Source organism: Rhea americana, unplaced genomic scaffold (assembly GCF_003343005.1).
Source record: "Rhea americana isolate MKP2758 unplaced genomic scaffold, rheAme1 scaffold_196, whole genome shotgun sequence".
Classification (NCBI taxonomy): Eukaryota; Metazoa; Chordata; class Aves; order Rheiformes; family Rheidae; genus Rhea; species Rhea americana.
Genome location: NW_028186105.1, coordinates 1,075,268 through 1,088,262, shown reverse-complemented (window position 1 = coordinate 1,088,262; position 12,995 = coordinate 1,075,268). Strand labels below are relative to the sequence as shown.

General features: G+C 56.3%; 1 protein-coding gene across 1 annotated transcript; it reads left to right on the top strand.

The window, feature by feature from the left end:
• Positions 1-5: 5 nt before the first annotated feature.
• Positions 6-2,440, top strand: LOC146596951 (uncharacterized; the record flags this gene model as incomplete). Its single annotated transcript, XM_085303067.1, has 2 exons — positions 6-798; positions 856-2,440. Coding segments are annotated over 2 exons (2,334 nt in total), but the record flags the coding sequence as incomplete, so codon positions are not given.
• Positions 2,441-12,995: the final 10,555 nt, after the last annotated feature.

Genomic DNA, 12,995 nt, shown 5'->3' with positions numbered 1-12,995 from the left:
GCCGCCCCAGCCTGCCCAAGCCCATCGGGCCGGGGCAGGCCCGGCCGCTGGCCCGCCGGCGCCTCTGCCCCTCGCTGCAGGGCAAGGCCGACGCCGTCGCCGCCAACGTGCTGCAGAAGCGCCTCCGCGGGCTCTGGGGCGTCCCCAACCCCACCGAGGAGTCCCTGGCCCGCCTGGTRCCCTGCCCCCCGCCGCTGCTCGCCCCYCTGGACCCGGGGACGCCGTGGGAGTGCGAGGCCCCCGGCTGCCCACCGGCGCCCTCCCGCGCGCCRCCYGCCCCAGCCTCCTCCGCCRGCGGCCRGCTCGCGGGCTCCTGCCCCGAGCGCCCCGGCAGCGGAGGCGAAGGTCTCCCTGCCGGGGTCTGCTCCTGCGTCGAGCGGGCGCCGGGGAGCGTCACGYGGGACAGCCTGCTCCGCCGGCAYGGGGGGCYGCCCCAGAGCRTGGAGGAGCCCYGGGGGCCGYGYGGGAGGGGCTCGGCCGCCCCCAGCCCCGAGCCCCCCGGCCCAGCGGATGGGGCGGCGGCACCAGCTGGGCCGGCGGCAGACGTCACYGTCGAGGCCGATCTCACCRCCCYGGGCTCGCGCGTGGCCGATGCGGAGGACGGGAGCCGGCCCGGAGCAGCGGGCCGYGCCGCTGCTGTGCCGAAGCTGGAGCTGAGCCGGGACGTCCGCAGCAAGCTGTGGGTGCACACGGCGAGGAAGTGCCTGGAGACGCGGCTGCGAATCTTCCCGGCAGCGGTGCGGCGGTCCCTGGAGACACCGCAGCCAGCACCGCCCCGGCTCCCGCCGGAYGGAGCCGGCGGCCCYGACRTGCAGCCGGAGAAGCCGGYGCAGCCGCRGTGCGGGGTGTCCCCAGGGGCCCGGCAGCCGCGCTCTCGCCCGGTGCCCGTCCACATCGCGGTGCCCGAGGCCCTGTTCCTGCCCGAGGAGCAGCGCGAGGCCCTGGAGCTGCACGTCCGCGCCAAGCGGCTGCAGCACTGCCGCAACCTGCTCGGCCCCAGCCCCGGCCCGGCGCTGCCGTCCCCGCCGGGCACCCAGGGCGGCCACGCAGCCCCCGGCACCGGCTGCCTGCCCGGGGCGCTCGGCGGCGCTGGCGACGAGGCGGCTGCGACCAGCGAAGCCCTGGGGAAGCGCCAGACACCGCCAAAGCCCTGGGCACCAGCGACTGCTGTGGTCTCTCCAGTCCTTGTCCCCACGGCCACCGGCTCAGCCAGGGGGGACGCGGCAGCTGCGATGCCCTTCGTGGAGAAGACGAGAGCCAGTGAGGAGGCCTTGAGCTGGCTGGAGACGTGCGTCAGGCGGGGAGGCCGGGAGGTGAAGGCAGAGGCCAGGGAGGATGAGGAGGTGCCGGCTGCCAACCCCCGACAGCCGCAGCCCGCGGCGGCCGCCCAAGGCCTGCAGCCGCGGCCACCTCAGGGGCTCCCCGTTTCACCGGAGGAGCCGCAGGCCGGGGCAGGGGAGAGACCCGGCACAGCCGCGGTGCGGGAGCACGCAGGCACCGGCAAGAGGCCAGCGCGGCGCCGTGCCCCCCGGCAGGGAGCCCCGTGCGGGGAACGCAGCCCCCCGCGGCGAGGCCGGGGCTGCTCACCGCCGGCCTCCGTGGCCACGCTGCGCTGGAGCAGGAGGCGGATCCTGCGGGCGCTCGAGGCYGGTCTGCAGGAARTGGCCCGGAGCCAGCGGGACAGGACGGAGGCGCCCAGCCCCCAGCCGTCTCCTTCCCCTCCGTCATGCCCAGGGGTCCAGCCCTGCGTGGCGGAGGGGCCTGYGGGTGCTGGGGGCTGGAGTGGGGCCCCCCTGTGCTGTGCCCCCCAGCMCCGAACGGAGGAGCCCTGGGCACCCCTGCCCCGCCATGGCCCCTCCTGGCCACACCAGCATCCTCGTATGGCAGAGGGGACGGGCAGGGCATCCACAGCTGCCAGGCGCCTGGGGCGCGCTCCATCCCTGCCGGGTGCCCAGGGACCAGCACTCGGCACTCCCGCCCCAAGCTCGGCGCCTAGGGTGGGGACAGATGGCAGCGGCAGGAAGAAAGCTCCAAGCGTGGCCGGGGGCAGAGGAGCCAGCCCCATGGAGCAGCAGTGTTGGGTCCCCGGTGTCACGGTGGGGACTGTGCTGCCTCGAGGCCTCGGGGACTGTGTGCCTGGTGAGGAGCATGGGGCACCAGGAGCTGTGCAGGAARGTAGAGGCTGGAAGACACCAGGAAAGAAACCATCTCTGCGGGMAGCCAGGCAAAGGAAGAGGATTGTTGCTTGGAGGGCCCAGTGCTGTGCCTGCGACACCAGGGAGGAGACTGTCGCTTGGAGTGGGGACGTGAAGGATTGCACAGACGGCTCCTGGGACGTTTGGGAGGGATCGCAGTGGGTCGGGGAGGGAGAAGCGCAGGAAGACAGAGGGGGATGAAAAGGTCTGGGCAATTTGTCCTACAGTCCCATTAAAACTTATTTTTAACCCTCACTGTGGGAGTTGCTCCCTGTGCTGTGAACTGTGGGCGAATTTGGAGGTGCTGGTGTTTGTGTGTGGTGCACACTGGTGGCAACCAGATGTTTGTATGACACAACCTACCCCAAGCTTCCCCACTGACAGCGCTGTGCCTCCGCTTCCCTCTGCTCGTGTCCAGGCCAGCCTGTCCAGGTATTTTCCAGAATTCCTGTCAGGCTCCTTTGAAAACTTTCCCATTTTAAATACCGGCAACTACATGGTCTTCAGTCCCCTARGATTTCTCGTCCTGGCCCTGAGCTTTGCCAGGTTTCAGCAGCTCAGAAGGAACTTGGACTGCTTTGTGTGCACGCAGTGAGAGTGGCCTGTGAGACTGGTGGACTCCAGCATTTTGCTGATGCTGGGAAATCTGCTCCTTGGTTCCCGGTGGACGTGTTTCAGTATCGCTGCAAGATGTCAACATCTTGTGCAGCTTCATTTCAAAGGCAGCCTCCAAATGCCTGTGATCTGGGTCTGCTCTGCACGAGAGCCTTGTACTTACTAGCCTTTTGGTGACTATGCCGTAAAATGTCTGATTCGTGAGGRTATCTAGTTAACAGCTATTCAGCATGAAAAACGAGGACAAGCGAGGGGAGGAGTAATAAATCAACCTTGTAGATGCACCAGCCCTAAAGAACAGGGCATGACAGAGAGCACCACGGACCTGAGCTCTSAGCTCGCTGACGGCCAGGCCCGTGCAGGGGCGTGAAGAGCAGTGAGGAGCTTCAGCCAGAGCCAGAAAATGAGGAGGGCAACGGCATCCCCCTGTGTCTCATGGAAAGCTCCTCAACGGGGTATTTGAGGGAGGGTTGTGCAAAACAGAGTGTTTTAAGGGGATGGTGAGAATGTGCAAAACTTATCTTAGGCTGTTTGAGAAAGGAGCAAAGGCAGGGAAAGGARGGAGGAAAATTCAGGTAGGAGGAAGCATGAGAAAATGGAGAGGGGAGGAGAAAGGGGCCAGACATASGCTTGCCTGGCCAAGCCCTACACCTCTTCACCGCAACCTGTTCTTATTCAACTCTTTTCCTAACTCGTTCCTGTGTGCCACCCGGGGACCAGGATGGACACTTCCCTTCAGCTGCCAGGGAGCAGAGGGGAGGCCCTGGGGCCAGAGGGGCCGTCGGGGCTCTCAGGCAGCCATGAGCAGCCCACAGGGACTGGGACACCGCGGGACRCGCAGGCTCCGTTACCCAGGACGTGCAGCAAAGCCAGGGGCTGGTGGAGAGTGAAGTGACAGGGGCAGAAAAGGGGTGACTGAGATAGTATGTTCTTTAAAAAGAGGGTATTAGAGGTTACAATCTGAACTGTGCAGTGGGGAGGGGACATGCCTGGCTCAGGCCTKGTGAGTTCAGCAGAGAAGGGGAAGCAGCCATCAGAAATGAGCTGGTTTGTCGTGGGCAGATACAAATGGGAAGCTGGGAAGTGTACAAAATTGGAAAAGGAGTTGAACACTCCTGGGAGAGCTCCATGGCAGACCTCCATGATGATGAAGAAAGTCTGTTTCCAAAAAGAATGAAAATACTATTACGCAAAAYGCAGAAAGGAAGAACATGTCTGTATTCAGTATTTGGGAGGAAGCAAGAAGACTGCAAAATACTTTCTAGCCTATAGGGCACAAGAAATGGTGATAGACATATACTGAGGGCAAATATTTTAAARGCAGCAGCCCAGATAAATTGTACCCCAGAGCCCTGAAAGAATGAGCTGAGGGATCTTCATTGGTATTTATTTTGAATACAATTGGAATTTCCCTGGTGCTCCCAGGAGATGCTGGGGCAGGCAGGCATCTGCTGAGTATCTCCCTGCTCGTACATCCACGTCCCCCTGAGCACAGAGCATCCTTCATGTGAGTAAGGCGCGCAGAGACAGGGCAGCTCTTACTACAAGTGTCTCGAGAGAAGAATGACGAAAGAAGAATGACAGTGCTTTCTGGGAAAAGCTGGAGCAAAGCAAAGCTAATGCAAGTCCCAAATGAATTTTAAAAGACGAATGGGAATGCACACTATCTCCCAAATTTGTCTCTCTGGCTAGTGCTGGCACCATAGTGGGTTCAGCTGCTTTCTCCCCATGGGAAGGAGCCCCTTTCTGTGTGGCTCTATGCCTCTGCCTCCTCCTCTGTCCCCAGGCTGAATAAATGTGAGCAGTGTGTGAAGAGAGAGCCCTTCTCCCTGGCACGAACCTGCTGCGGGGGTGCTCTGCAGCTTAGCTGAGAGCGTCCCTTCGTGGTGCGACATGGACCTGACATAATACGCCTTCAGAGGTTCAGTCACCACTGTGCCAAATAGCCTTTAATGAAGAAAGCACCGTGAAGTTTCTTAGTCTCTGCTTCTTGCCATCAGAAAGTCTTTCTTGCTTCTAGAATAGCTTCCAACCTACTTTGTCTAAGCTGCACTTTGCCTGTGTTTCTCTGTTGTTTGCACAACCAAAACTGTGAGTTCTCTTGAAACCTTGTTTGCAAACTGCACGGTCATTTCTTGTCCTTCCCTTTACTGTTAAGGATAAGGACACCCTCGAAAGCGTATTGGAGGTGGGAGTCCCCTTGGTAGTTAGTGGACTTCAGGTTGCTCTGATTTGAGGAGGGGCTGGAGGCAGTTCAGGAGAGKGTGTGACCCCAGGCAGTGGCAGCTGTCTGTGGGGATGCGGCACTCTCCAGCCTGTTCCCCCAGGACCAGTTCTGGGCTTGATGTCATTCAGCATGATAGGAAATTAATATTAAATTGCTATAGATGAAATCTGCAGGTACAGAGACAAGTAAGGAGCTAAAATCATTTCAAGAGAAACCAGACAGGGATGCTTTCGCCTGTTACTGCGCGGGAGGTGCGAGAAGGTGATCTAATGGCTCCCTCTGGCCGTGGGCTCTGGGAGTCTGAGAAATGCATCCTGTAGCTGCACCATTTCCAACAGACRTTCGAGGAGCTGCAGATCCGGTTCCTCTCCCAGAGCTGTGCTCTGCAAAAGGCTTCCTTCACTACCGGGTCCTGTGAGTTACTGCRCGACGTAGAAAYGCAGGGCTGGTGGGCAGCACATTGCCCACAGGTTTTTAGGGCACACAGRAGGTGGTGAATCCTTATTTCCAGGSAGCCTGAGCAATGGTTTGGGATTTCTAGAAGAACTCATCTCTTTCCTGCTGTAGGGAAGTGATTATCCTGCACTTGCTACACCACCTCTGCAGAGCTCCCAGTTGGGCCTCCCAATGCRTGAAAGACATTGATAAAGTGGAGCAAATTCAGCAGAGATCACCGAGATGGTTGGGGGCTGGAGCACTTGTCCTGTGAGAAGAGGCTGAGGCAGCTGGACCTGCGCAGCCTGGAGAAGAGATGGTTTYGCAGGGATCTCACAGCAGCCCCCAACACCTGTGTGGAGGGGACTGAGAAGACAGAGCCAGGCTTTTTATGGAGATGCACAAGAAGATGAGAGAACTTGGAACATGGGGAAGTTTTCTCCCTCAAGGACAGTCAAGCACTGGAAGAGGGGCCCAAAGTGGTTGAGGGGTCTCCAGCTTTGTAGGTTTTCAAGACCTAGGTGGGCAAAGCCCTGAGCAACTGGTCTGATGTCACTGGTGACCCTGCTTTGGGCAAGAGATTGAATCAGAGACCTGCTGAGGTTGCTTCCAGAATGGATCGGTTTGCAAACCTATGGAAGGGCCCTGCAGTGGGAGGAAGGGGGGAGATCAGCAGCTGCAAATGGACTTGGCCAAAAGGAGCCTGAGGTAGGAACAAGGGAAGGCTAGAGAAAAGGACTGCCTGGATGCCTGTTGGGAGGCTCTACCCTGAGAAGTTCCTGATGTCTGGAGTGAGCCAGTCTTAGTAAGACCTGGTCAGAGCACAGGGCTCTTGGAGCTGGTGGAGAGGAGTGGGACCAAACAGCTTGAGAAGTCAGACAAATTCAGATAAGAAGTGAAGCCAATTTCTAGCATTTCCTTTTGGRTTTGGACAACACGCTCTTCTATCAGCTCCTAAGGAGACCCAAGAGGAAGGATAAGGGGAAATTAATGGAGCTGTTTGGAAAGCATCTGTAAACTCTTTGGCCTGGAGCGGCAGAGCAGCTGGGAGCTCATGCCAGAGGGCCACGAGGGAAGGAGCAGAGCACGGCCTGGGGTGGTCTGCACGCTCCCACGCAGGGCACGTAGCTCAGGGCTGGGGGCCCAGCCGCCCGGACGATGGGGCATGAGAGCTGCCTTTCTGCAGGGGACAGCAACGGGGTGCTGATGTCTGTGTTGGGAACAGAGTGGGGCAGGAGCTTAYGCCCACATTTCGGAGACAAGAGGGGGTAAATCCAGAGAGCGTGTAGGGTTCAGAGAGGAAGGAAGGGCTGGGCTTTCTCAGCCCCTGGCAGGACCCGTGTCTGTCTGTGATTCATGAGGGCTCGACTGGATCTGGGCGAGCTGATGAAGTGTGCAAGGAAACACCACCAGGCGCCTCGACCAGCTGGCCAGGAGCAGCCCAGGGTCAAACTCTTGTCCCCAGGCACAGCGGCTGCATTCACTGACCCATGGGACTGGTCTCTGGCCCTGCTTGCCCCACAGAGCGGCTCGGTATTTAGCACTGTGCTAGCTGGCCAGACTTGAAAGCATGCGAAGGAGCATGTGCACGATTTAGCAGTGTGCATGGTGATCTTCCAGCAGGATCGCTGCAGCCTGAGCATTACTTTGGGTGGACATGGTTGCTCCAGATCCTCTGCCCCAATAAATTAAGAAATATCAATGGGAATAAGGCCAAGAGAGACTTTTCTGAAGCAACAGGCAATCCCTGGTTTTATAGCTGAATCATGGAATCGGTAAGGTTGGAAGGGACCTCTGGAGATCATCTAGTTCAACTCCCCTGCTCAATCAGGGTCACCGAGAGCACATTAGCCAGGGTTGCATCCAGACGGGCTTTGAATATCTCCTGAGAAGGAGATTCCACAACCCCTCTGGGGATCCTGTTCCAGTGCTCTGTCACTCTGACAGTGAAGAAATTCCTGAGAAACAAGTGCCTGCAGCTATGGATAAATCAGAATGAAAAGGGACAAACCACACCATCACCACAGTTTCTCTCCATCCAACAGCCACTGCCCAGAATAAGTCGCAACGGTGAGAAATTGGGTATACATCCTTTTCTCTTGCTCCTTTTATCCTTTCTTGGCCCTCATTCATGGACACTTAGTCACCTGAAAAGCTTCTCTATCTTGTCACGTCCATGTGATTTTCCCAGATGCTCTCACCCTCCTGATAGAGCAGAAAACTTGCCTCTCTCGCCACAGTTCACTGCGAGGACATCTGTCAGTGCTGCAGGTTCCCGGAGTCCTGTGGTCGGCTCACCTGACTGGAAAGCCTGTGCCTTTTTCCCAAACACCTTTCGGGAGCGCCCTTATTTCCTCCAAAATACATAATTGAAAGTATCTTTTCCTATTTCTACCCCTGCCTCTGCTTCTGACTGAAATTAATTAAACTGTTTATTTCTCTCAAAATCCCCACTCTGTAAGGCTAAGCAATGGTTCTGATTTAACTGACTTTATGTTTTGGGGCCAAATTATCCTGTTTGTATTATCGGCAAGAGCTTAGTACTTTCACGTCCGGAACGCCTTGCTCTGGGAACAGCCTGCTGTATCGAGAAGGGGATGGGATCTTCTCTAGCCAAGATGCTGTGGATGGGACACTCATGAGGCTCCCCGCTCTGCAGGTTATTCAGATCCCTGCTGCTCGGGCTGCTGCAGGTCCTTCTCACCTTGTGCCTTGCCAAAAGCCAGCCCCTTTGCAGGCTGCTCCTGTTAGGAGGGTAAGTTAGAGAAAGACTTGGATATCCTTGTAAAGGAATAGGACTACTTCAAAGCACACGTAGGACCCCATTTTCTTCAACAGGAGGGTGTTGCACCAGCTCCAGGCTGCAAAAGAGCAATGGGCAGTCACAGTGGCTGGCAAAGTCCCATGCAAATGACCACATGCAGCTAGATGTGGCTATGCGAAGGGTGCACTTAGCCTGAGGTTTCTACTCTGCAACAATGTGAGCATTGCCCGTTGCCTGCCTGCAAAACTGCCCGCYGGCACACAAATGCGTGAGATCCTGGCCTGGCTGTTAGCAAGGCTCAGGTCTGCACCGTTTCAGCCTGCTGATGAATTCCCCCAGCTCATGTTATGCTGGCTTCGGGGAGGATGAGAGGGCTGGGCACAGGGAAGGGAAGGAAGGGACAAATCGTTTGATACACCTAGAGGCGTGACTGGGTCTGCCCCTTCCCCAGAGAAATGTGCTGTTTTCTGTGCTCCTCTGCTGACGTTGGCACGAACATCTGGAGGGAGCCACTCTGCATCCCCCCATCATGCAGACATCATGCAGTGTGTTTTGGGATGCTGTCGTGCTCTTGCAGACAGACTGCCCAAGGAAATGTCATCCTCACCTCCAAACTACAGATCAGTATCTCTGCACAGAGAAAGCAGATGGCCTTCTCAGCTATGCAGGGAGAAAACCGCAGCCTTCAGCCACGAACCCCGCTCACAGCACTGAGGCTTTTTCCCTCCTCTCCAGCTCATGCACCCACCTATCCTTTTGGGAATCAGAGTTGAGCTGCTGGAAAGGGTCATGTTTGTCAGCTCTCCATCATATCCTGCAGTCAGTCAATCAGACAATTGCATCCTCTTCTTTCCTGCGATTGCAGCGAGAGCAGCTGCAAGCCGCTTGCTCTTACATAGTGGCAAACATGGGGGGCTACGGCTGGTCTGGGGATTCAGAGTGATCCCTCAAGCTTGTTAGTAGAGAGAGGATGACCTGTTTACTTTGAAAGGGACAGCGGCTTGCTTGGTGGGTGGCTGCTGCAACCTCAGCACACAGCTGGACTGATGCAGGGCAGCTTGTCTGTCATGTTGGCCTGGAATCTCCTGGCTGAGAGCGTTCAAATGCTACAAAATCTGGAGTCAATCTAATAATGCACTGCTCCAGCCAGCAGCTACTGCCTGCTGCCATGGCGCTGCGAGGGACAGAGCAGGGACACGGATCTCTGAGCTGGGAGGATGGGGGTGGAGGCTCCCCTTTGCCTCAGGCCGGCTGCTCAGCCCCACTTTGCCCTGTGCCCTGCTCAGGCTTCCTCTTCCTGGAGAGGGTGAAGGTGTTAACATGCTTAAGTCACTGGAAGTGAGAGCTGGAAGTGAGAGACTTTCTGGGGGGATGAGGGACACTGAGGTCCAAGCTGTGAGCTGGGAGGCACTGGGGGACTGGGGAACCTTGTCTCCAACCTAGTTGCCTTCCTCAGCTTTCCTTTTGAAGGACCTGCGGCTGGTGGCCCCAGGGTTTGCAATGTCCCTAAGCTGGTGGCTGGAAGTGGCATTGAGCAAGCTGGCCCCTGGCTGGGCTGCGTTAACATTGAGCCTTTCCTGAGACATCCCTGCATAGATGCCGTAGGTTTTATTAGCCCAGGAGCTTTTGTGCAAGAGTGCCGATTGCAAAAGCTGTTTGCAGCAGCAGGCTGGAGCTGTTTGCAAGCCTCCCAGGATGGGTCTTTGCCTTAATCTCTGCAATTAGTCCAAATGGAAGGGAACAGCTGGGCAGCTGGGGAGCCTGGGAAATGGGACAAACACATGTGAGATCCAAAGCTTCCCAGAAATTGCAGAGTATTGAGTTTAGTGCCGAGGAACTGGAAGGACAACTTTTTATGGGGATATCCTTGGAGCAGCAGAAGGGAGTGGGCCTGAGTTGCAGTGTGTGGTGTGCTCTTGGCTTTGGTTAGCACACACTCTGGCAGTCAGGGCCCAACAGGAGAGCCTGGCTGTGTGGTGAGGGTGGAAGAAGCCATGGGTGTTGCATGTCCCCTTACACCATTTGGGTGCAAGGCTGAAGTAGACCATTGCATTGCCCACTCTTCCTCTTGTGCAGTGCAGACCACACCTGTGAGAACAGGTTGTGCCCATAGCTCACCTTCATCCCAGACCTCAGAGATGTTTCCAGCTCTACTGTGGGACAGGGACAACCCTTGTCTATGCACTGTCTTGGTGCAGCAGAGGGTGAAGCCTGCAAGGTCAGCTCTACCCTCCCCTGTTCCATAAATGACTCTCTCACAAGCTCATGGCTGGGACCGTGAGTTGATAAAGACTTGGAAACTGCATGGTCTGTGCATCTCCCATTGCACTGGGGGCAACACTGTGGCAATCACAACGGGCTTGGGAGCAGCAACCTACAGAAGAACATGGTCAGGAAACTTCTACTGCAGGGCAGCAAGCGGCCATGCATGCGGCCAAAGCCTCCGGGTGGTAGAGAGTGGAAGGATACCATAAGTTGTTTCGGGGAGGTCGATGTGGGGAGATTTGGGAGTACAGACTTTGACAAGCTGCGCCTATCCCAGAAGTGCTCTTCTAACGTCCTGCGTCAATTGCTTTAGCATATATAAAACGCCTATTCCAGCAAAGCGTGCCGAGCACAGGCAGCGTCCAAGTCTCAGGACAGCGGGGATTTCCAGAGGATTTAGAAGAAAACGTTATGCCAATGTTTGTCAGGGGTACAGGGATGATGAGAATGATGATGCCTATGTTGGGGGGGGGGGTGCATTTAGCCTCTAGTGGATCCCAAAGCTCAAGGAAGTCTCTGGCAATTGAAAGTTTTTAAGTAAGATGGGATTTTTTTCCTGAAATTTGGATGTGACCAAGGGGCTCCCAAGGCAGATAACATCAAGTGGGAAGGGCGAGCGGCCTGACCTCCATGATCTGCTTGGATATTTGGAGCGTTATCTTTATCTTTGCAGTGCTGTAGCCAAAGTGGCTGTGTGCTTTCTCAGCTGAATGCTTAGATCAGGCTCAGCAGCATGAAGATATGCTTAATCTTTCAAATCCCTGTGATAAATGAGTGATTACAAACTTCAACAGGTTCCAGGAAGATTTATTAAATTGCCTCATACAAGGAGGTTAAGGCTGCAGTATCACGAGGTTGGGAGATAAAAAGGCACCCTATACACACTGACTACACACAGGGAGGAGGTGAGGTGAGCACTGCGAACGGTGTGATCACGGGAGGTGGGCACCCCGCAGAGCTGAAGTTACTCACGTGGAACTGAGAGCTGCTTTGGGTACACAAGGTCAGCCATCCACCTCGGCTGCTCCGGCCTGTTCTTTTGCAGAACTGATGAAAAGCACATTTTGTGTGTGGTTTCAGTTGTAGACATGTTACAGGGCTTTTGCATTTAGGCTCCGAATCTTCACCCAAACCTGCTTAAACTGATCGTTATGTGCTAGTACTGCTGCAATGCAAGGCAAGACAGCCAGACGGGGACATGCAGCCTCCGTGGAGATGCTGGGCTGTTTTGCAGCTGGGAGCAGGAGAGCCTTGGGACTGTTGGGGTCTTCTATTTGAAATGGGAAATACAGATGGTGATTTAGCRAAATACTGCTTTTTTCAAAAAAGGACACGGTGTCCCTTTCTCTGATGCAGGAAGAGWCAGACAAACAGAAAGGTGGCTGCTCTGTGGGGTCTGAAGCCCTTTTCAGGCGGCTCTGCGCCCCAGCTGCACTCCCAGCAACATGGTAACGATGCCCTCCACCCATACCTGCTCATGAAGCAGCAGGACATGCTTTGAATTCTGCTCCCCTCATCTCCTCCACTAGATTTTAGGTGCTCACTGACTTTCCCTCTCTGACCACAAAGCTTTGGCTGTCACATCATGAAGAGACACTACACTCTGCTGCAAGGAAATGAGATGGGTTTCTCAGGCTTACCGTGAGGGACCTTTCATCAGCAGCTGTTAACTGCTCCGGAGCCCATGCCCTCATCACAGCAGCCTCCAGCCCTGTACATGAGCCACAGACATTTGCTGTCCTGCAAAGCATGGGGCAGGGAGCAACCAGCCATTGTCCCCCTGGCCACCAGATGTGGCACCGAGAATCTGGACAGGCTGTGGGAGTTACCCTGCTTGTGTCTGCTTGTGAAATCCAGCAGACCCTTGCCGAGTCTTTGGGATGCCAGAATTTAATGGGCTGGTGCATGGCCTGTCCTGACCCCAGACTTCCTGCTGGAGAAGTTGCGATGAAAATGTTCTGAACATTTAACCACTTCCGGAGSCCCGTGCGGGTGGTGCTCAGCTCGCTAGGGAAGCTGGGCTTTGTGTCTCGCAGACCCTCTGGTGGTCCAGCTCCCGGAAGCGGGGGCACACAGGCCAAATACAAAAAGGGCAGGAGCATCCCCACAGCTTTCGGTACTGAAACAGCACACAGTCCTCTGCCAGTCTAAACGTCCTTCGCTTCTCCCTCCAGTGAGGCAGTGATTTTGCAATACTGGTAATTCTCATAGGAACCTTCGGGACTGGAGAAAAGCCCTGTACAGCTGGGAACTGGGGCCATGGCCCTTCTGATCTTCCTGGGGGTGCAAATTCCCCTTTCTGACTGTAACCACCGTTCACAGTCAGTCGCTGTGGGGGACATGGGACGTGGCCTGGCCTCACTCTTGTCTTGGAAGCCATGAGCTCCTCCAGACCTCTGCAACATGCAGGGTCTATTCTGCTGCTGAGGCAGGGATGGGTCAAGGTGGAACTGATCAGAGGAGGAAGGCATGAGACTGTGGACCCATATCATAG